Genomic DNA, 23,127 nt, shown 5'->3' with positions numbered 1-23,127 from the left:
CCTCACTGTTTGCCCCTTTTTCCAGATTATTTATGTATTATTTTATTTATTTTCATCTCAGAATTCTGAGATAAAAATGGGCGCTAACCATAAGGCTTCTGAAAATCTGCAGGCAATGTTGCCAATTTCTATAGGACCCCCATCCTGCCACGTGAGTGTCTGTGTAAATTTTTGGAAAATCTGCAGGATTCTTTTAAGGTAAGTTAGTTCTAATCACACACAAAAGCACAAGCGATTTGTTTAGTAAATTATTTGCATCTTTATTGAGTAATTTTAACTAAGCTCTCCTTATTCTGTCTATTCTGCCATCTTCCCCTATCTCCATCTGTTGGAGATTTCCCTCCCTTGAGAAGTTATTTCCCTGAGATCTTTTCTTTATCTCTTCCTATCACCTATCATCCAGAGATCTTCTAATCCCCCTGGCTCTCCTTTCTTCTGCTCTCCTAGTCCCTTATTGTTTTTATCAAGGAAGCCTCAGAGTGTGGATTATTTCACTAGAGTAATCCCTGAGGATACAATTGAGAGCCTTTCAGACCTGGGGGCTCCACAACAAGATTTCCAGGAGGAGGCAAGTCACAAAGCACAGAGACACAGAGAAGGCAAATAGTCTGTTTGATGGGAGAAGCCAGAAGAATGGAGGGGAGATCATGGTTAAGGGGTAACTGGCCTCAAAGGGACAGTTTGGATTAAAAAAAAAAGCACTTAATCTAAACAGAACCTCTGAATCTTTTGAGGTTCACTCATCAATAATATAGCTCTGGGGTACTCAGTTCAGAGAAAGTGTATCAGCTCATTATAAAATTTACAGCTGCAAATTATATACAGTACACCCTTTAAAGAAAATCAGAATGTTGTATATCCCTTTTTGGTGCAGATAGATTGTTCTGTTTTGGCACATTTCCATATTTCCTTCTGTATATTTCAACATGTTAGTGCTTTTAAAAAAATTCTGCCAACACAACCCTATCATTTAAATTTAAGCAAATTTGCAAGTGCATATTCTATAGTAATTCTGTGTAAAGTCTCATCTCATTAACTCATTGCTTCAGGCTACTAATGAAGGCATTAAAAATTGGTCTCCGTTGCCAAATATAATTGAAAAAAGGAAATCTATAAAAAGGAAAATTGATTAGCTCTCCTCTCCTGTATTTCACATTGGCAGACTTCAGAGATTCTTGCGGTTCACCCACTATAAGTGACACCAATTCACATATTTCATAATGGATGGGAGGCAAATTCTGGTTCCCCTCCCCATCTTGGCAGGGAACCTGTTCCAGTCCTCATTTGTTCCCCACTACCCTTTTCCCAAAGACTCCAGTCTCCCTCAGTCCGGGAGTCTCCCTGCTCTCTTATCCACTCAGTGCATGAGCCGGTGCCACCAGGAATCAAGTTCTCATCAGACTCCTGTGTGCTCTGGTCTACTAAAATAGACTCCCCCTGCAGCAGGGCACAACACTATTTGGCTCAGCCGCCCCTCTGTCTGAACACAGAAATCCAGCTGGAGGGGCGGGGGCCAAATTTCAGTGACATTGCAACCACTTGCACCCAGTCAGGCATGTACTGAAATGTAACCCTGCCACCCCTCTATCTGTATGGAGAGGCAGCTTGGTCCATTTCAATGACATTGTGACTATGTAGCTGGAGTGATGCTCTGGACCACTCTGGCACCAGCTGTATGGGTCGACTGCTTAAAAGCAAGTGTACCATGTCCCCCTACCACCTCCCCGGCCTATGGAATGTTAAGCAAGTGCATAAACCTTCGGGGGGGAGGGTGCATTTGCCTCCCTCCACCCCTGTATTCCCACCAAGTTGGTGCCATTTCCCACCATACTTTAGTTGAACAACCACTCAGCACCATTGCTGGATGTAAACCTGGGAAAACTAGGAGCCCACCCCTTTTTCCTCCACCATTAAACTGGGGGAATTCCAGAATGTATTTGGTTTTTAAATTTGGAAGAACTTCCAGGTGAGAGCTATAAATGCCCTGAGCATTGGTGTTATCTGTGCTCATCTAGAAATAGTCTCACATTATAAAAAGAAAAGGAGTACTTGTGGCACCTTAGAGACTAATTTATTTGAGCACATAAAATCTCCCCACTGTATTTTCCACTGCATGCATCCGAAGAAGTGAGCTGTAGCTCTCAAAAGCTTATGCTCAAATAAATTTGTTAGTCTCTAAGGTGCCACAAGTCCTCCTTTTCTTTTTACGGATACAGACTAACACGGCTGCTACTCTGAGACCTCTCCTATTACACACGATGCTTTGTAATCTACAACATGGTAGTAATGCAGCAGACCACAGATCCTTTCTGTAATGAAAGGAGTCTCCCCATTGTAATTTCCTATGTGTTCTTTACCTACTTTGAAATATTAGTTGAAACATCTATATCGATGTACCAGATATATAGCCATACTGTATTGGCCAAATTCTGTTTTCCTTTATGCCCTCTGGAATCCAGAGTAACTCCACTGGCTTAAATTGAGGTACTTTTGGATTTATACCAGTATAAGGGGCAAAATAAGAGCTCTATTAAGTGATGATGAGCAATGACCCATCTGCTTGGCTTAGAGTAGGAAGGTAGAGATCAGTCATCTACAGCATAGTCAAAAGTTCTTTTTGTTCACAGTGCTGTTCTTGTACATGATACCTGCTTAAAGAAGCCATTCAATTGGCTGACTTAAACAGGTCTCTTAACTGAGGTAGTCTTCTATTGAAGATGGAACAGAATTGTAATCAAGAGGCGAGATCATCAGCTGGTGTAAATCTGTGTGGTTCCAGTGACTTCAGTGGAGCTTTGCTGAGAATGTGTCCCAATAACTTTGAGACTATGATGGGGCAGCCTGTAAAGAAAAGGTTGGCTAATAATGGGGAGGAGGGGGAGGGTCTCTTATGTAGTTTTCATTCTCATTGTATCCTTTACAAGTTTCTGTATTTTCTGGAATGGCTGTGTATTGCTGATACAGTATTTAAAGCTAGTCCTTACAGCAGTTATATTTTGGAGGGATATTAGTTGGGGTTGATGATATAGAAACTTGAAACATTCAGTGTTTGTAATGGTTCCACTGAAAAACATCACGGCATAACATGTTCTGAATTAATTTGTTTCTAAATCCATGATTTCCATAAAGTTGACTTGTTAAAAGGATCTTTATAGTTTAAATGATTTAAAATATAATCCATTGTTTAATTATAAATATTCAGACAAAGTGAAAACGTTGTACTCAGTGGGGGAGAATGTTTTGATTCTGTAGCACTTAGTTGCTCACAGATTAATCTCCCAGGCTGGAACTGGTCTGCATATGTGTAGAAAGGGTTTTCCAGTTGTAGGGGACCAGGTGGTGATGTATGGTTGATTTAAGGAACAAACACACATTTTGCTGACTGCCATAAATGCTGTTAGTAGTGTGTAATGAGATTAACTCCCCATAGTTCTTGCAGTATCCTTGAGGTTTTTCCAAAAGCAGCGCAGGACAGACCACCGAATCTTAAACAATAAAGGAGTCTAATCTTTCATTGTTGCATGCACATAACTTTTGTTGGCATTAATGGGACTTAAGCACACATTTAGAGAGAATAGACCCTAAAATTGGAAATCTTTGGTGTACCATGATTACGATTTCAGAGAGGACTAGACCAGGATTGTATTACTGTTCCCACTGAGTAGTAATAAATATTCTAAGAGACTTGTATTTTTGAGGCATAAGGAATGTTTAGCAGTTTTTATACTTCAGCTAAGGCTTGGGAAAAGCCAGCCATGGTATCAGTTGCAACAAACAAAATCTGAAGTAGAATCATACTTAACTAATTGCTTGTTCCTGCTTGTGATATGCTATTAGAACAGACCTTTGCATTTAAAAAAAATGTTAGTTTTAATAAATACTGAAAACTTCTTCAGGTCACTTTTGGTTTTCTCTGAGCTTTATGAATATTTATCTGGTTGAAAATTCAGCAACTCTCAATAGTCAAGGTTCTCTTGAATCTTATATGCAAGATGGGCCTATTTTTCTGGGCACAAAAGCAATTAAATTTGATGGTCATTATAGAACTGCTACCATCACCTTCCTTTGATGGGTGGGAGGGGGAAAGAAAATACATCAAGGTAAACATAAAGCTTTTGGAAGCAGCATCAGCCTCACTTTTTGGTTGCAGTAGTGGCTGCTTCTTGCTGCCTTCCCTCTCACTGAGGTTGCCTGTTGTTGTGTCATCAGCAGAGGGCACAACTACTTCCTAGAAACAGGTTAGAGCGGGGGTGGGCAAACTATGGCCCGCAGGCCACATCTGGCCCGTCAGGCCTTTTAATCCAGACCTCGAGCTCCCACCAGGGAGCAGGGTCAGGGGCTTGCCGTACTCCAGCCTGGGAGCAGGGTCAGGGGCTTGCTGTGCGGCTCCCAGAAGTAGTAGCATGTCGCCTCTCTAGCTCCTATGTGTAGGGGCAGGCAGGGGTCTCTCTGCACGCTGCCCCTGCCCTAACTGCCACCCCGTGCAGTTCCCATTGAACGGGAACTGTGGCCAGCGGAGGGGCAGCACCTGCGGACGGGGCAGCGCACAGAGCTGCCTGGCTGCACCTCCGCATAGGAGCTGGAGGAGGGTCATGCCACTGCTTCTCAGAGCTGCTTGAGGTAAGCACTGCCCGGAGCCTGGACTTCTGAGACCCCAACCCACTGCCCCAGACCTGATCCCCCTTTGCCCTCTGAACCCCTTGGTCCCATCCCAGAGCACCATCCTGCATCCCAAACCCATCCTCCCCACCCCCACCCCAGAGCTTGAACCTCCAGACGGAGCCATCAACCCAACCAGCACCCCAACTCTCTGCCTCAGCCCAGAGCCCCCTCCTGCTCTCCAAACCCCTTGGTCCCAGCCTGGAGCACCCTACTGAACCCCAAACCCCTCATCCCCAGCCTCACCCCAGAGCCCACATCCCCAGCCGGAGCCCCCACACACCCATACCCCGCACCACAGCCTAGAACCGCCTCCCACACCCTTCGCTCATTTCTGGACGCACCCCAACCCCAAATTTCTTGAGCATTCATGGCCTGTCATACAATTTTTATACCCAGATGTGGCCCTCAGGCCAAAAAGTTTGCCCACCCCTGGGTTAGAAAAGGATAAATGCCAGCTATTTGGACCCATACTCCACACTCAAGAGTCTGACCAATTTTGACAAAGCAAGAGGCAGCTTTTGCTTTTACCTCCTGGCTTGCTGCCCACCCACCCCTGTACTTTCCATCTGTTATTCCTCCTGGGTGGGTTTAGCACTTTTACATGCCAATGTCTTCAAAGCTAAAGGGCATTCAGTTTGTGACATCACATTACTGTTCTGGAGGTGTGGAGAGGCATCTTGCATGCCTGCGCAGGTTGCACATCCTCAGAACTGTCTGTAGTCCCTTGTTCTCACTCTGTACAATTCTGTTTCCTGTTGTGTTGCTTTGCATATAGTTGTATAAAAATTGCAGTCGGGACTCTTGGGTGGTATATTTAAGGAGATACGCTCACAGAATATCTTGGAGGCACATTACTGTTAATAGCAGATGCTTTATAGGCAATTCTGTCTGACGTATTAGCTGTGTAGAGAGAAAGGGCGCCGGAGTCTTCCCAAAAGTTGGGGAGGGCCCTGGAGCCCCCACCCCCTGAGGCCTCGCCCCCGGCCAAGCTGGAGCAAGGGGTGGGGCGGCAAAAGCAGCCCCCGCCCATGTCCCTGGGCCTCTGCCCAGGGCAGGTGGAGGGACCATGCTCCCCATGCGGCTCTCCCCGACCCAGATGCTCGGGCTGCAGCCCGGCCATGATAAGCACAGCACACACAGACCCACAACTGGCCTGAGCAGCCCCAGGGCAGGTGGAGGGTTCGTGACTCCCTACAGCCACCTGCAGCAAGGCTCTTACTGTGGCCACGCTGTAACTCCGAGGGCCCTCTCCACCCCGGCCAGAGCCAGGTCAGGGAGAGCCACAAGAGTAGCTGTGGGAAGCCAGCCCGGAGTCACGGCAGACTCTCCACCTCCACCTGCCCTGGGCCAGGCAGGGAGCCCAGGGGCGGGGACACCAGCCAGGGGCTGCTCTCAGCCCCCTCCTGCATTACGGGCCGGTGGAGAGTCCTCACGGCAGCCTGGCTGGGAGGTGGGACCTCGTTGGGAAGAAGAGGGGAAAGGGACAGGGTCTGCCCCTGCGAAAAGTGGAAGGGCCATGGTCCCCCGGTTCTAGCACCACTGGTAGAGAGTTAAGTGTTTGGACATCGTGCACAGCAAAACCCTTGTGTCATTCCAAGACCAGCTGTGGAGACAGTAGCCAAAGGGTGAAGCCAGAGTGTTCCTGTGAGCATTGGGCTTAGTCACAGGGGTTGGTGCTGATGAAAGATTACATTGATGTGTTTATGAGAGAGATCTGTGAATCTGATTAAAAAATCAACCTTTACTTATTAGTAATTTTTAATTCTGTGCCTCTGTTAGGTTATATCAGATGATCCAGATTGTATCAAGTGTTTGCGTTGGCATCATGTGGAAAAGAATACCTAATCCTTTAGTTTGAACAGAATAATTATTAAAGTTTGGATGTTTTCAGGTGGGAGAGTTTGAAGGTTAAATCATGCCCTTGTTGAATCATAGAATCATAGAATAACAGAGTTGGAAGGGACCTCTGAAGGCCATCTAGTCCAACCCCCTGCCCAGAGCAGGACCAATCCCAACTAAATCATCCCAGCCAGGGCTTTGTCAAGCCTGACCTTAAAAACTTCTAAGGAAGGGGATTCCACCACCTCCCTAGGTAACACATTCCAGTGTTTCACCACCCTCATTCTTCTCTTCTGTAGACTAAACAATCCCAGTTCCCTCAGCCTCTCCTCATAACTCATGTGTTCCAGTCCCCTAATCATTTTTTAAGTCCGTGGCAAAACTCCCATTGACTTCAGTGGAGCCAAAATTTTATTCCAGGTGTTTTACAGAGGTCAGCTATTTTTCCAAGTGTCATTAGAATGAATTATGTAGGGATGCAGCGTTTCTGGGGACTTGTTTGGGTTTGCATTTGGTTCTCTGCATAGCAGCAGAATCCTAAAAGGATAGGAATAGGCACCTAGAAGCTGGTAGGTTGTTAGATACTTTTGGCCTGACATGACTACATGTGGAGAAGCTATGAATAGTTATGCTGTTCTCTTTGCAGAATGATATAGCTCCAGAGAATTTGTATTAATACTCTGTATCCATGTAGTTATGTAAAATTTTAAGTTGGGTTGGTCAAAAATGTCATCTTGAGAAATTTAATAATTTCACTGCATTAGTTCAGTGTTCCAGATGTAAACAAAGGTTTAAGTATCCTTGACAAACCAGTCAATTAAGACACTGAAGATTGAGCTTAGTTATATTAGATAAATAGATGTCTGACATTTTGGACCTAAGTGCTACTTTGGTTCTTTGTTTTAATAAGCAGTAGGAAGAAAATAAGATGTTCTTTCTTTTCTTTTCTATTGCATATCAGTGGGATGAGCTCCTACCATCTGTCATTAATGCATTGCTTCTTGGTATCAGAGTCCCCTCACTAATAAGGATATTTGCTTTGTAGAATTTTAGAGTTTAGGTGTTAGGAGAAATCAATTTTTGAATATATTTGGATACTATTTTGTATTTTTCCAAGATACTTTGTGTTTTTCTACTTGTATTTGCTACTTCGATTTCAGGATACCAGTGTCTTGTGCTGCATCCTTATACAGGCTAGTTGTTTGTACCAAGGATATACGGTAGGAAAATTTTAAGGGCAAACACAAAAGAGAATATGGTTAAACAAAACTTGTATTTGTCTAAGAAATGAAAACTTGCGTATAATTCCTCTTATTCTGAAATATCTAGCAGCTGCACCTTCTGATTCCTTCCTTTTGAAATGTTTGCAGCTCGCTAGGTAATTAATTTATAGCACATGCCTTTATTGTTAGTATGGGCAGTTTATTTCATATTACATTTATCATTTTGGACAAAGACACCTTCTCAGCAGAGAATCCAATATTCAATAAAGAATCCTAGCGCAAAGATGCTTCTGGGCTTTCAGCTGGGTTTCCTCCCTTTTACAGCAAGCTTTCTGCCTTTGAGTACAGCAGACAAGGTGTGTGTGTGAGGTAATATTTTTTTACTGGACCAACTTCTGTTGGTGAGAGAGACAAGCTTTCAAGCTTACACAGAGCTCTTCTTCAGGGTACAGCAGTCACTTTGATGTCTCGAGTCAGCAAAAGTTTTGCTACTAGTGTATGACAGTGACTTCTATAAGTTAAGAAATTGATTAGTAACACTGTTTATCTTAATATTTTTCACTGAGTGTATATATAAAGCAAAATGTAAGCCCTGGGCAACAGCTTCTGTAGAATTGGTAAGCTGGCTGGTTGCCAGGGAAAAAACTTAAGCCCAATTCTTATTAAAGGCTTACAAACAGAGCGTCTTGTTAGGTTTTACAGTGCTCATGAAGGCTCAAGGGGGGTTCCACAACTGCTAAATTGGAAGGTAATGATCACATACAGTAGGCAGAGTGGGGAGTTCCTAAAAGGCTTATAAAGAAGTAAAAGGAAATGCTCAAAAATGTTTACAATACAAAATCCTATAATTACATTTTGTTCATGAAAAAAGCTAAAGCTCTGATGGTACTCGAAAAGAAAATATAGGCGCATGCAATAGGGTTAAAGAAATACTATGGCAAACAAACAATCAGGATGTGATTTTAAAGGATTTGGGTTGTTTTTATTGTGTGTAATGTATTTTACAGTGGAGATTAAGTGGTTAGGTTACAAAGAACCTTAGGAAGAAACTTTGTTGACTGGCAGAGTAAATAAAAACTCAGCCATAAATTATGTTATATACTGTAAAGTTAACAGCAAAGCTGGAACCCAAGTCCAGTTGCAATATAGTTTGCAGGAGATGCCAGCAAATCTTCATTATTCATTCATTATTCATTGGCCGTCAGAGGATTTTCTCTGTTTAATTGAGAGAAAGGAGAGACAGTCCATATAAACTGAAGAGCTTTAATATTGGAATAAACTAGAGTCTGTATAAAAGAATACCAATTTAAAGGAAAAGTATATTTTTTGTTTACACCAAACTATATATGTACGTAACTCCCTGGAGACTTTCCATGGAGATGGCAGATGATCATATAACTACAGTCCCATTTGCAGCATTGATTCCAGAATAGGAACTGCCTCCAAAGGCTTCTAATTGGAGCTCTGGGTTTGGCTCCAATTGCCATAGTGATGAGAGCCCATCTTGTTAGAAATGTTACTGTAGACTAGAGTTTGTGAAATAATCAAAATCTAGACACTTTCCCCTGATAGAAAGGGAAGTAAAAGGCTGAAGTTAAAATCAGCCAGAGATGTCTGTGAAGAACAGAAATCTCAAACAGGTTTCCTAGATCATTCTCTGCTGTCTCCAGTCTGAGTAATGCTGTAAGCAAAGATCTCAGGGAAAACTCCAGACAGACACACAGCCTGAAGCAAGAGAAGCAAGACCTTTATCAGGCCTGAGGCCTGGTCTTGTCCTCCTCAGAAGTTTTTGGTTCCTCACCAGACAAAAGACCTTGATGCAAAAGCAGAGAGACCCTTTTTGAGATACAAGGACTAGGTCCTGTTCTCAGAAGTGCCTGGGTCTCATTACAACCAAGAGCAAGGAAGCAGTCACTGAGCCTGGAGCATATGCACATATCTCAGGGCACCTGATCTTTTTTCTAGCACCCCGAGGTCCCTGCCAGCCCTACGTTTTTGTGAGGTAGTATATTTTCCAGACTGATATCAAACACAGAGCTCACTCAGAGACTGGGGGAATTGAAGAGTTCTTAATCCCTCAGATGAAATTTTAAAAACTCCATTGTTCTCCTGAAGAATTTATTGCTTCACTGCAGATTCAAAAATTCAATTTTAAAATATGATTAGGCCAAATTTTTCTCCATTACATTAGTTTAAATCTGGAGTAACTCCACTGAAATCAGTGCAATTACTCCAGATCTACTCTTATGTCTGGTGTAACTAAGCAATCTTTGGCCCAGCATTATTTTTGTACTCAATCATCTTGCTTGCTTTTCCTCCATTGTGTGTGGTTTCTTCTCCCCTTCTATCCTTTCCTCTTACAATGGGGTTGTTCTCATCCTTCCTTTCAATTCAGTGTTTTATTTCCACTCCAGGCATTCTTGCGTTGCTTGCTTTCTTCTGATGTTACTGTGCTGTGTTCTGTTTCAGTGTATTGTGCTGGTAGTTATAGTGAAGTTCAGTGAAATCCTACATTTTGAAGCATTGGCACACAGTGCTGCAGAGGAAAGTACTCTAACAAATGTCACTTCATTGACAGTCCACACAGTGGGAGCAGAGCTCCGCAGCTGGCGAGAGCAACAGAAGAAGATAAATTGGAAAATGTAGCATCCCACAAGATCAAAGCCTCTGAAGCAGACTCACCCTGGGCAGTTCTCTAGCATTAGGAGACCCTAAACTCTGAGTTAATGGAATCTGTGAACTAATTTCTGCATTCTGAGCTGTGAACCATCACTGAGAGTTACAATAACAATGTTAAAAAAGAGAGAAAAATGATAATGTACAATTAGCTGAGACTTTTACAAGTATATTAAGGGTCTTGAACAATACTGTAGATTAAATTCCATTGAGGAGAAAGGTAATACTGGCATTTCCTATTTAGCTTTCATTTCAACAGTTAAGATATTTTACAGTCAGAGGGCCTGATCTAAAGCCTACTGAAGTCAGTGGAAATACTTCTGTTGACTTCAATGGGCTTTGGATCAGGCCCAGAATTATTTAATTATTATCCCAGCTATCACATGCTGTGATAAAGGGATGGCCCTCATGCTTCTTTTCCAGGTAAAACCACACTTGAAATAAGCCCCAAACATTTTTTCCCCCTGAGATTGAATTTGCTGAGCATCTTCATACAACCCACTAATAGTTTCCTTGCACCACTGAACATGTATTGGTTGCCTAGTATAATAGGAGAATACTTAAGATAAAAACCACTCCTGCAAACTATGGTGCTAGATTCTGTTTGATAAATACTGGAGCTTCGGGTGTTGCATTTATAGGTAATGATCCTGAAATGAGGCCCATAGAGATATTGAGCAAAGAGTTACCTATTTTTGCAGAATAATATGCTGTTTAGCTTTTCAGTAATTACACCAAATTGAGCTGTAAAAGTGATCTTCTATTTCTTGAATAGTTACATAAGGTTAAAATATCAGATTATCTGAACAATTATAGAGGAGATTACACTTGGAATTAGACTGCAACACTCATGATTATTTTAATTTCTAGGTCATAAATGTGTTCAGGTACTGAAAGAAGAAATGTACTTTTTTGTCCTAGACAAGAGAGCGTTTGACATTGCCATGTTACCTTTCCTTTCTCTGGTTGGTATTATTCCCAGTAAAGTTCCAGGCCTGGGACTTCAGTAACCTTCAGGATTGATGAGTCAGCTCCAGATCACTGCAGTCTTTCATCACACCACATGTTAGCTGCCAATTATGTGGGTAATAGGACAATATGCTGTGTAACTGAAAACCAACACTCCAAATTCACATTCACCTCTGCAGAAAAATCTTAGTGTTATAATGTTACAGCTGTAGTATTTGGTGGAAATCCTGAAAAGGTGTTTCCCTGTCCTTGCCATTTTCTAGGTATTTAAAATTAGGGGGATAGGGTTGGGGAAAGATTATTATGAGAACATGAAAGAATTATTGCATCCTTATAATGAAGGTTTGCTCAGACAGTATGATGAATTTACTGCAATAGCCTCCTATGAGCATGATGCTTATAAAATGGAGGTTTACAAAGCTTGATGACTATTTTAAAATGATACACATAACTTTCTCTCTATAAGAAATTGATGAAAAATAGAGGATGGGATGGATTAGATTTGCTCCTGCTCTTGCTAGAGTCAATGAAAATTTCCTATTCAGTGGGAGCAGGGTGAGGGTCCTGGTTTCTGTTTTCTTCTGCCGTTTTATTTAAAGTTTTAATATATTGAATAGTTAAGATATGTTTTTAAATGATGTATGTGTGTATGGTCAGGCACTCTGATACATGGAATAAAAGAATTGCAGTTATCTTACCACTGACTGAGCAGTAGACAGTAGCCAAAAAAGGTGACTTAGTAAGTGCATCGAAAAAGAAATGTCATTCATTGTTAATAGATTTTTAAATAGTCAACATTTTTTGATGCATCACATTGTGATGCTTCCATCAGATATACTTAACTTGTGGCTATGACACTGGACTTTGACTTAAGATTCTGTTGTCGGCTGTGTCAGAGATGTCCTGTGTGACCATGGACAAGTCATTTTATATCTCAGTGCCTGTTTCCCAGTTATATAATATGGGGATAATCATACTTCCACACCTGACAGAGAGTCTAAAGATAAATTCATTAACATATGTGAGTTGCTCAGATAATATATTGGCAAGTACTATTAAAATACAGTACTACAAGTCTACAAAAACAAGATGTAAGGACAATCCTAAACAAGATTAACTTGTTCCTTTTTAAGTAATCAACCACATTTACCTTTGAATGTTTTAAAGGAAAATCCAGAAAGAGACTTGTTTATATGAAATATAAACCTGCCATTTGTTACCATGAAACTGATAGAAAAGAGCTTGCAGCACACAGAGAGAGCCAATACGGGTTAAGATGTTTTTTAAGGATTAGGTGTCCACTTCTTACAGACTCCACCTAGCTTTCTTGCTTTCTCCCCTCCAGGCTCCCACATTCCTTCAGCGGGCACTCACACTCCCTCTCCTACAGACGGCCATGTATCCTCCCTTTTTTTCTGCCCAGATATGCTGGCTCTCTCTCTCTTTTTCCCCAACTCGCTTGCACCTTCCCTGCCCAACCACACCCTATCTGCTCCACTTCCCTCTACTTACATGATCTTGCTGCTGCTTATATTGGGGTGGGCTCCTAATGCTGCACTGACTTATTACGCCGCCACTGTTGCAACTTGCTGCTCGCAGTTGGCAGCTGATGGGCCTAGCTGCGCTAGTGCTGACTCTTTTTCTTGGCTGGTCACTTCGCCATTCAGTTTGCCACACTACCTAACAGTGAAATATGGGGCATGTGGGATCATGCCATATGCTCTGTGGCATGGATGGTAAAGGGCCCAATTCAATAAAGGAGCAGCTGGCTGAAGAAGAGGTTGCACACTTGGACCCAGCAAAAAGACAGTTGTGACGTGACAGCAACGGGGAGAGAGCAGTGGCTAGCTAAAAAGAGGGGAAACAGGGTTGCCAGGTGGTTGGCCACCTCCCAGTTTCACTACAACCAGCTGGGACATTGGGACTAGCCATCATAATTGGGAAAAAACTCAGTGAAAACGGACAGCTGGTTACCCTGGTATGCACATGTAGTCAGTTTGAATTTTGAATCCCTACTTACACTAGAAATCCAGAAACTAACGCTCAAAGGCTTAGCCAGTCACCCACTCAGTAACAGCTTTGCCTTTGAATTGTTCCTTAAAACACTTCAACATTCTCTACTTGAATTATTGATTTATTTTTTTTTAATTTTTTTTTGAAGAGATTGCAAGCCCCTGGTGGCAGGGACATTGTCTTTTCAACTCTCTCTAAAGCAGAGTATATTTTCTTGCTAGATGGACAATAACTTACAGTTGAATAAATAAACAGATCAGTGCCTGGTGGCTAATTACTGAAAATACTTTTTCCGTAAGCTGTATCAAGAGTAAATTTATTTATCGGCAGAATTAGGATTCCCACTCTTTGGGAAAGCAACATTTATAGACATTTGTTGTATTTTGTTGTTGATCTTCATCTGTATATCTTTGTATTGGTTTTAAACTGCCACGCATCACCGTAGTATCTGTAAAATTGAAAACAAAGTCCCTAGTATACTTTATGGAGATTCTGGCACTTCTCCATTTTGGAATAAAATCTCTGCTTGGGGTAGGGTTTGTGTCTTTTATTTATTTTATTTACGTTTGTTGGCGGTTTTTTTGTTCTTTTCAGGTTGATTTGTTTCAGATTTTCTTTGGAAGTTTTAGGGATTTTAATTTATTTGGTTGGTTGGTTGTTTTTTGGCTTGAAGGGGTATCAGTGTTGTGAATGTCTTTCTTATGGTAGAAAAACCTTTAAACTGAAATTTATGAAAAAGTATGAGAAAAAGCTATTTTTGAAAGTCAGAAATGACTGTTGTGGGTGAGAATTTTCTCCCGATAGTAACTAATGGAGGTGAAAGGTCAGAAGTTTGCCTGTACTTGCTATATGGCAGTAGTTTGACAGCAAGTTAAATGTCACGTAAAATTGGCAAATGATGCAGCAAATCAATATTTAGTGATAAAAAGTTGGTACAATTAGTCTGTTAATCAACAGTGTATCTGCAAACAACTTGATTTAGTGCATTCAATTTACTTCAAAAAATTTCACTGGGAAGTTGTTGCAGTGGTGTAAAGAAACCCCAAAGTATTCAAGTAGTAGCGTGGTAATTATAGCAATCCTCAGCAGAGCTCATTTTATAAGGCAGAAAATGTTATAGTATAAATTTTTAGGCAGAAGATATCAATTCAATTGAAGAATTAGCAACAAATTGGTCAACTTGTTTTCTCTCACTGCTATTCAAGGGATTCAGATAGAGGCCTGGTAAACTTGGATCATGTACAGTTACCGTTCAATCTGCATCAAAATCTTTGCTTTAATCCTCTATTTTCAGGGCTTTATTACATGCAAGTGAGAGCCCAAATGAAGTCTTGCCTGATGAGGTGTCAGCTCAATGGTTAAAAGAAAATCAGTTTGACTGGTTTTGATTTTGGTTGTTAAAAATCATTTTAAAAAAACTACAACACACTGCAGGTATTACTGCTGAGGGATTTTTAGTTGTCAAGTTATTAGTCTTAAGGGGAAAGACCTGAACCTCTAGCCAGTCACAAAACTGAGGTTGAACCATATGAAATTTGATTGCTTACTCCATTTTGGGGGGGTGGGGAGAGCTTTTAGAGAAACTATTTTGAGGGATGGGAAGAGGGAGAACGAGTGCATCACAGTAATTAAATTCAGAATAATAACACAGTCCACAGTTCCAAACAGAGAAACCCATCAAACTGCAGGGCAGACGAACCCAAAATATTTAAAAGACAAAGACCTAACATACTTTTTCTTAGAATTAAACTGTAGCAACTGTGTATGTATCAAAGTGGTTTAAATCATGGCAGGGAAACAACACTTTGCAGTCAAATAACACTTTGCAGTCAATTTCAGTCTTCCATATCTTTGTTACTGTCAGAGTTCTCAGTAATGCTTGCAGAGCTAACTTTTGTTCAAAGCTGTCTTGTCAACTCAACATCGCAGTAAATATATATTTTGTTTTCATACAGAAGCCATATAAAGTAAAGTACTGCCATTCAGCTATTCAGATTTATTCCCATTGAAGAAAATTTTTTCCATCCATCGCTTAAGATTTGGGGAAACCATTAGGTCAAATTCAGCCCTGGAGGAAGTGGATGCATCTTTCCTTATTTAAATGGAGTTATGCTAAATTTAGCTTTGATTTCTCTTGTTCCTGTAATTCTGTCTCCTTTCTTTTGAAATTTCTGAAGACTCCTTTCCTTTTCACTATTCTCCAATTCCAAAAAATAAAATTTTAGTATCACTGGAAGAGAGTACACTTTGTTTGCTTTTGTGGGAGGGATTCTGTACTGCCCCTCAATGCAAATAATGTTATCATCACAATCATCACCTCCCACTAGAACAGAGGTGGGCAAACTACGGCCCGCAGGCCACATCTGGCCCGCGGGACCGTCCTGCCCAGCCTCTGAGCTCATGGTCCAGGAGGCTAGTCCTCAGCCCCTCCCCTGCAGCCATGCTACGTCCCGGGGGGGCCTGTCGGGGTGCGAGCAGTCAGGGGACAGGGAGCGGGGGGGTTGGATGGGTCAGGTGTTCTAAGGCGGATAGTTAGGGGGCTGGAAGTGGGAGGGGGCAAATAGGGGGCGGGGGCCAGGCTGTTCGGGGGGAACAGCCTTCCCTACTTGGCCCTCCATACAGTTTCGCACCCCGATGTGGCTCTCGGGCCAAAAAGTTTGCCCACCCATGCACTAGAATATTTTAAACTACTTTTTCCATTAAGAAAATAGAAGATCCTTTCCATTACGAAAATGTGCAGATCCTTTTCTCTCACTGCCAGATGGTCTGTCCTAAATTCTTAGGTACCCTGTTCTTGCTTGGGTCTCAACATAAAACCCATGTATCTGTTGTTGTTTTTTAAAACTTACCATTTCCTAGTTATTCTACCATATTTTTTTTTAAGCCTCAGCCTTTACATGCACAAGCCTGTGTTCCAGTCGGGCAGTTTGGTTCTGCACTGCTGTCAGTCTTGCTGAAACATTTTTCATTCAGATTCTAATGAGGTTACTGATCAGTGTACAAAATCCACTTTTTCACTCATGGACTCTCTTAAGTGCTCTCAGTGAGCTGTATTGCTTCAGCCTGGTGATAATGATGCAGTTTGGGTCACTAGAGGCCTGAAGTACTGTGTTCAGACCCTGGGGATGAGAGGGAAGGAGTGCTTCATGTCATTAACAAATGATTTCTCTAGCTAATTAAGGATCTGATGTAGAGAGGATCTTGATCCTTTCTTCTTCAGCTGGAAGTGTGCAGTTGTGGCGGGGGGGAGGGGGCCTCAAGGATGCTGGTGCAGAGGATATTGGATTGTGTCACAATTTTAGCATTACTTGGTGGTGTGTGTTTGTGTTAAAAACACCAGAACAAATGCATTTTTTTACTCACTAAAAAATTCACTATCGGAAGATGAGCCTTCCAGAACTCATACTGTCTGCCTTGTGAATAATGGAAAGCAACTGTGTTAGCCTAACACTGAGGTTTAAATGTCCTTTTGAGGGTCTCAATTTGAGATCCCCAACATCCAAAGAAGGTGGAAGAGTAAAAAGGTCCTATTTTTTGTTTGCTGTATTAGGGACAGTAGTTTGGAGCTATCCAAGGCCCCTGACGATTTAGATATTTTTTTAATGACTAAATGAAGATTCAAATGGCAGGGGGAGGGCGGTCAACCTTGGGGTTATATTGCACTGTTGTTTTTAAGCCAAAATCCTCATTCATTTCAAAGGGATCTCTTGCTTGGATCCTTGGTATCCGTCCTCCTCACCTAAGGGTAGGGTAAAGCAAATTTTGCTGCAAGGATTCATGAGCATCAGGAGCTGGTTTCTAATGTGATTGTTGACATGCTCTGTTACAGTCTCTTCTGCCAACTTTGTAGCTCAAATGTCCTAGCTGATGTTGTCTTTAACAGCTGAAATCTTTTGGGTAGACTTCAAAATATTTATTATTTCAATTTTTGTTAAGGGAGTAGTTTGTCCTTTTGAATTTAGCTATAAAGGAGGGTCTGAGTGTCCACTGCCTGGCCCCTTTATGTAGTTTTTTACACATGTGAAATGCTGTCACCTGTGTAAGTGTGGGTGTGTTTGTAATCTTGATTTAATAACATTTAAAAACCATCATGCACTCTCTCTCTTAGCAGGTGAAAATGACTATACAAGGTGCATGGCAGTAGAGAATCAAGCCTCTAATGTGTGAATAGATGTGTAATGTCCATAAATAGGGCTTTTGTTTGTTCACAGTAACACTGAAAATATGCAGGGCCTTTTCCTTTGCTTGCATCCAAAGAAACTGAAAAGGGATTTACTGATTGCTGTTCCTCAAACATAATATCATTCTGTTGGGGTGCATTGTTTTTCCCTGAAGTATTATTTTTATCCATAAAAAAATTCTTCTGGAAGTTGGAGTGGGACGCTTGAAATTAGTATGATTTGTGTTTTACGTTTTTCCTTAGTGTCACCAGCAATCCAGGAATGTTTCCCCAAGACAAAGGCATGGAGAGAGCTATGTGTATCAAAGCTAATTTACAAGTACATAGAGTACTTTGAGCGTCTCTAGCTGCTGAGAGTTTACTTTCTATTCACTAGCAGTGTGGAAAAAAATCATGCTTTGCTCACTCTATCATCTGTTAACCCTATGTTGTGTAATGATACCGGTAAAACGTTGTTCATGCTTTTGGAAAAGAAAAGAAACTTTAAAATTTTTCTGAATGAGAAATAGTTGTTAAAAACTGCCAGGCAAAGACTATTAAATGTTAGCTCATGTGTTGAACGCTCCTTGTTTGCAAATGGATTGCATTCTCTCTCATCCCCTCTAGCCATATTTATCACAGGCTGTTTTTTATTACAATTGTTTCTCCAGAGAACTCCACAGATGCTGCTTTTTAAAATTTCATTTGCGTAAGAAAGAGAATTGATTTACATTGTGCAACCAAGCATTGGTATTAATGATTGATGGGGTTAAGAGCTGATGGTAACATCTCTGTTGACTTGCTTTTTGGCAAAAGCATGCATCCCTGATGGGTTAGTATTATGCAGCAAAGCTGGGTAATGATAAATACAGCAATAATTAGGCTCATAGCAGTGCCTCCTTACCTACACTTGCCTTTCATTTATAATTTTTATACGCAAATTTTATAAAATGAATTGTGATATAGCCATCCATAGAATAGGGATAATATGAATGCTAGCAATAAAAGGGTTTCCATGCTGCCTAACTGACATGGTCAACCTTGACCTGGAGAGGTCAGCTCTGTGAGAGGATAGTTTAGTCAATTCTTTAACAAGCGTGACTACCTAACAATGCACCAGGAGTTGTAGTGGACCAAATCCTGATCTCAGTTATACCAGTATAACTGAGATCAAGATTTGATCCAGTGGGTTTAATGATGTGGTTGCATGACCAGAACTGGACTGATACCAACTTAATTCATACACAGAGGAACTGTCACATGGTAATTACTTCTGATCACTGTTGACTTGGTCCAGAATCAAACCAGCACCATATATGTGCAAGATTCTATATTATGATCTATATATTTTTAACCAAAGCTTTTATCTAATACATTCTAAGATTATTCAAGACATAAAATATTTCTTCCAAGACTATCAGTCTTAATTTCCTAATTTCTTTAAATAGAACATGAATCCATCTTCATCCATGGTATCCAGAGACTAGAAGTAGGTAAAATGGCCAATGTTTCCTTGCACTCACTCTGTGCAGGTGTAAATGATGTTTTCTTCATCTCTTCTGACACTTTACAAACAGGGGTGACTGTTCTATAAAATTAATGGCCATTTGTTCTAAAAATCTAGTTGAGCTAATTTTTTAAAAATTAAACTTTCAGAGTGGGCCATGTTCTTTTACATACATTGTTGCTGACTTGGTGGCCTGGGGTCTGTACCATTAAGTCAGTTTCCAGCTTGACAAATGCCCATACTGCTTCTGCTCCTCTGCTGTCAATGATGTCCTGCAAGATTTTAATGGCTTTTCTTCCTTCCTTCTAAGCAAACATTATGAAAATTCTTGGCAAACCAGCAGCAGCCCTCGTTAAGTCTGTACTGCTCTTTGAAAGTTTACATAGAAGCATATTAGCAGCTGTAAGAGCAGTTATGGTAGGGAGAAAGATTTTTAGAGTTTTATATGAACTGAAAGTTGGGAAAACCTTGTCAAGGATACTCCCATGACTGCAAAAACTGCTTCATTTTTATATGCAGTTTTTTAATCTTGGGCTGTAGGAATCCCCACAGCTTTTCATCAGTTTGAGGGCATTATGAAAGAAAAAGCAGATGGTTTTCGTTTGCACAGGTACATCTAGTATAACCATGTAGGTTGGGACTGAGCCTGAGTTGTTGCAAAAACGTCACTGAAGGCATTTTCCAAAGGTAGTAATAGCATTTAAAGAGGAACAGCTGCAGTGTTTTATAAAATTAGTGGCTAATTGCTCTAAAAATCTATTTGAGCTAATTTTTTAAAAATGGTTTAAAATCTTGTGAGGCTGAAGGCATATAGACACTTGGCCCTCAATTTCTTTACCTCACACCATATCAAAATCAGACATAATTTCGGTGTTGATCACCTCCTTTGTCGTTGTCACTGGAGAACTAGCATTGTGCGACTTCCAAACTCACAGCGTACTTCACTAACAACCATACAGCAAAATCTCATAACTCATATACACTAACAATATACATATTTGGACAGAACAGTGGGTTTCAGCAGATCAGGATCTTTCACGTGATATTTTATATGGCATGGTTTGTATGAAATATATAATAATTATATGACATGGGTGAATATGGGGTTTCCAGGATGCTGCTTCGAGGTACTTCCCCTTTATTAGCCAAAAATCTTTAAATACAATCTCTCCTCTTAAATTATACTACCCCATTTTGTATTTCATTGCTTTTTTATTAGCTCTGTCCTCTTTTATTTGTGTGTCTTCACCTCCCCAGGATTTTGTATGTTTCTTTTTCCCTCCACACCTTTTATTTCAGACACACATAGACAGTCTGGGACCTTGGTTCTTTCATGTAATAAGATCTCCTATACATAGTAACAAGAGATTTTCCCCAACCAGCCACTTTATAAAAAGGAAAGACACAAAGAGGAAACAATGGCCTCCCAGTGGAGAAAGACAGCCACTTACATTGTATGAATGGTATTTTAGCATTCCTCTTACCAGATAGCTAACAACCCTTCACCCTCATAGTCATAGTACATTCCCCTCTCTGGCACAGAGAATGGAAGATCCAGCTTGGCCCTTAATTCTCCTGGTCTGCCACTAGCCTGATGCTCGAGTGTCTGTCCTCCTCCATTTGTATGCTTCATCCCTGTTCCATCAGCCAGTTGTATATTTCTGTTCCCCTTTCTCCATTCCTGTTTATCTGCCTCATCCTCATTTCCATGTCTTTCCTCCCCTTCTTTGTCTCTTGTGTGGTCCCTCAGGATTGCTGCTCTTTCCCTAGAGGGGCCCACAAGAGAAACAGCAAAGTGAAACTCACGTAAGCCTTATTAGTTTCATCCTTCTTTTCCTGCTGGGTCACAAGGATGGGAAGGATGTGTGAAGAATCACCACAAACATGGTGATCCTCTGGTACTTCAGAAAGAGGAGCTGTTGCTGGTAATGCTGGGGAAGTGCTATGTGCAGCTCCAAATACATCAGTGGAACTCCCATGCTGGATTTTCTTGCTGGGGAATCTTTAAAATGGGACGGTGAGGCTGCATGGGAAGCTACAGATGCCTGCAACCCAGGTGGAATCAACACCACTTTCTTAGGAAGTGTTTCCAGACAATGCTGCTTGCTTTTGATTTATTTATTAATATTAAGGGTTTTTAAGAGGAATTTTCCAACTTAGCCTATGGGCAGTTTACTCTGGGCTCCTTGCACATTCCTTTAAGCCACAATTAATTAACTAAATTGACACCACGCTGCTAAGACAGTTATTGCAAGAGACAGTTATTCTGATTGTTGGACTAATTGCTAGTCAGGGTTTCTGGATGACATTCCCTTCACAATAAAGCTGCTAATTAATCTTGCTGCAGTTCTCACAGAAAGAAATGCTGATAAGCATATCACCAATTAACATAAGAAAGAAAATGTCAAGAGCCCTGTTGTGTTTTAGGGAACCCCCTCCCGGTAAGATGAATATCACTATTAAATATGGAGACAGACTAACTACTAAGTATGAAAGCCAATGTGCCATGACACAGCTCCAAAACTACACAGACTATTCATTTAGGAACCTGCATATTGAATGTCTGTTCACTCTTGTTTAATAACAATAACATTGACCGTTAGAAGTTCTGTGTACAACTGAAAGATCAAGTAATATGGGGCAGGGACATTGCAAGGATCCTGCATGTTTGATAAATAATTTCTCCCAGAAAATTATTCATAAGAGTGTTATTATTCATAGAGTGTATAGGTGAAGTAGCTTAAACACATTAAAGACATGGGGACATGTCCTCAGCTGGCCCATAAAAGCTGGCCCACAATCCCCACTCAGAAGACCTTATAATTTAATTCAGACAGACCAACAAGTACACCAAGGAACAATTCAATCACAAAGGGAAGTTGGAAGAGACAGGGGTAGCTGCTACTGCCAGTTGGTGGAGACTTTCAGCAGTGGATCTGGCCCATCCAGGGGAACATTGGTGGCATCTCTGGATGCATGCAGGTGACACTGCTAGTGTCCTTGCTCTGGGTGCCGTGAGAGCTGGCCCCTGTAGGACATGTGCTTAGGTGAAAGAAGTGTTGGTTTTAACTTGCGAAGCCTCATGATTCTTTTTTCCTCTCCTGTGCTTACAGGTCAGAAAATTCTTCACCACAGAAGTGATGTCTTAGAAACAGTAGTCCTGATTAACCCTTCAGATGAAGCAGTTAGTACTGAGGTAAGTCAGCTGGAAATGTCTTATTGGATGCATCATAAAAGCACCATAAGTGAATAAGGGGAAACGGTATTCTGACTGTGCATAAATGAACATGTGGGTGTGAATGTCAGTAAAAGTGTCAGCCTTCTCTTATCTCTTCCTCTTGTTTCCCCTTCCCATAATAGGATTTTAAAGACATAGAACAGAAATACTCATATCTCCGTTCTCAGCATTACATTTCCAATAACCGACTAAAATCTGGTTTTGATCAAGTGGAGGCAACTGCGATGAGAGCTCTTGGACTGTTGCTCCCGCACCTCTCCCTGGCTTGTGTTCTGCATGTCTATTTTAAACTTGATATAAACCAGGTCATCTGAGACAGTTTTAGACCTTTTGAGAAGGATTAACATGTATATAACATCTTTCCTCCAAGAAATCACATGCCATGATCAACAGAGTTGGAGGCTATCACAGAACAAGAGATCTCCCAAGTCCTGCGTATTCTTTAGAAGAGGGTCAAAGCACCAACCATATATCTCAAGACACCTCTTAGAGAGGCAAAGCAGCATTCCATCCAGGAAGTTGTGGCAGATAAAAATAGGCATACCTATGCAGTTAACAAATAATTTTCAGTGTGAATATGGAGGATCCCCTCTGAACATATTAGAAGTATAAAACCCTCAAATGGGTATTTTGTTGCCAGGGATGTAGTTTTAATTGCTGTACACTACCAAAGAACAGATTCTTACTAACATTAAACAACCATAACTAAAAGGAGGCTATACTAATCAGAATGTTTAAACCATTAAACATCAAGTAAGTCATCTTTATTATAATTTCTCTTATTTTGTCTCTGCTGTTATAGAATCTCTTAAATTGCATCCAAATTATTTAATGAGAAAAG

General features: G+C 41.1%; 1 protein-coding gene across 1 annotated transcript in view; it reads left to right on the top strand.

Annotated features, from left to right (window-relative positions):
- The window catches only part of MAP1B (microtubule associated protein 1B), a 97,658-nt gene that overhangs the window by 43,418 nt on the left and 31,113 nt on the right, over positions 1–23,127 (top strand). Inside the window, exon 3 of the mRNA XM_073344314.2 lies at positions 22,162–22,244. Coding sequence (XP_073200415.1) covers positions 22,162–22,244 — 83 coding nt within the window. The remainder of the gene's footprint in view (positions 1–22,161; positions 22,245–23,127) is intronic.

Source organism: Lepidochelys kempii, chromosome 5 (assembly GCF_965140285.1).
Source record: "Lepidochelys kempii isolate rLepKem1 chromosome 5, rLepKem1.hap1, whole genome shotgun sequence".
NCBI lineage: Eukaryota > Metazoa > Chordata > Testudines > Cheloniidae > Lepidochelys > Lepidochelys kempii.
This window is presented reverse-complemented; position numbering and strand designations above follow the sequence as displayed.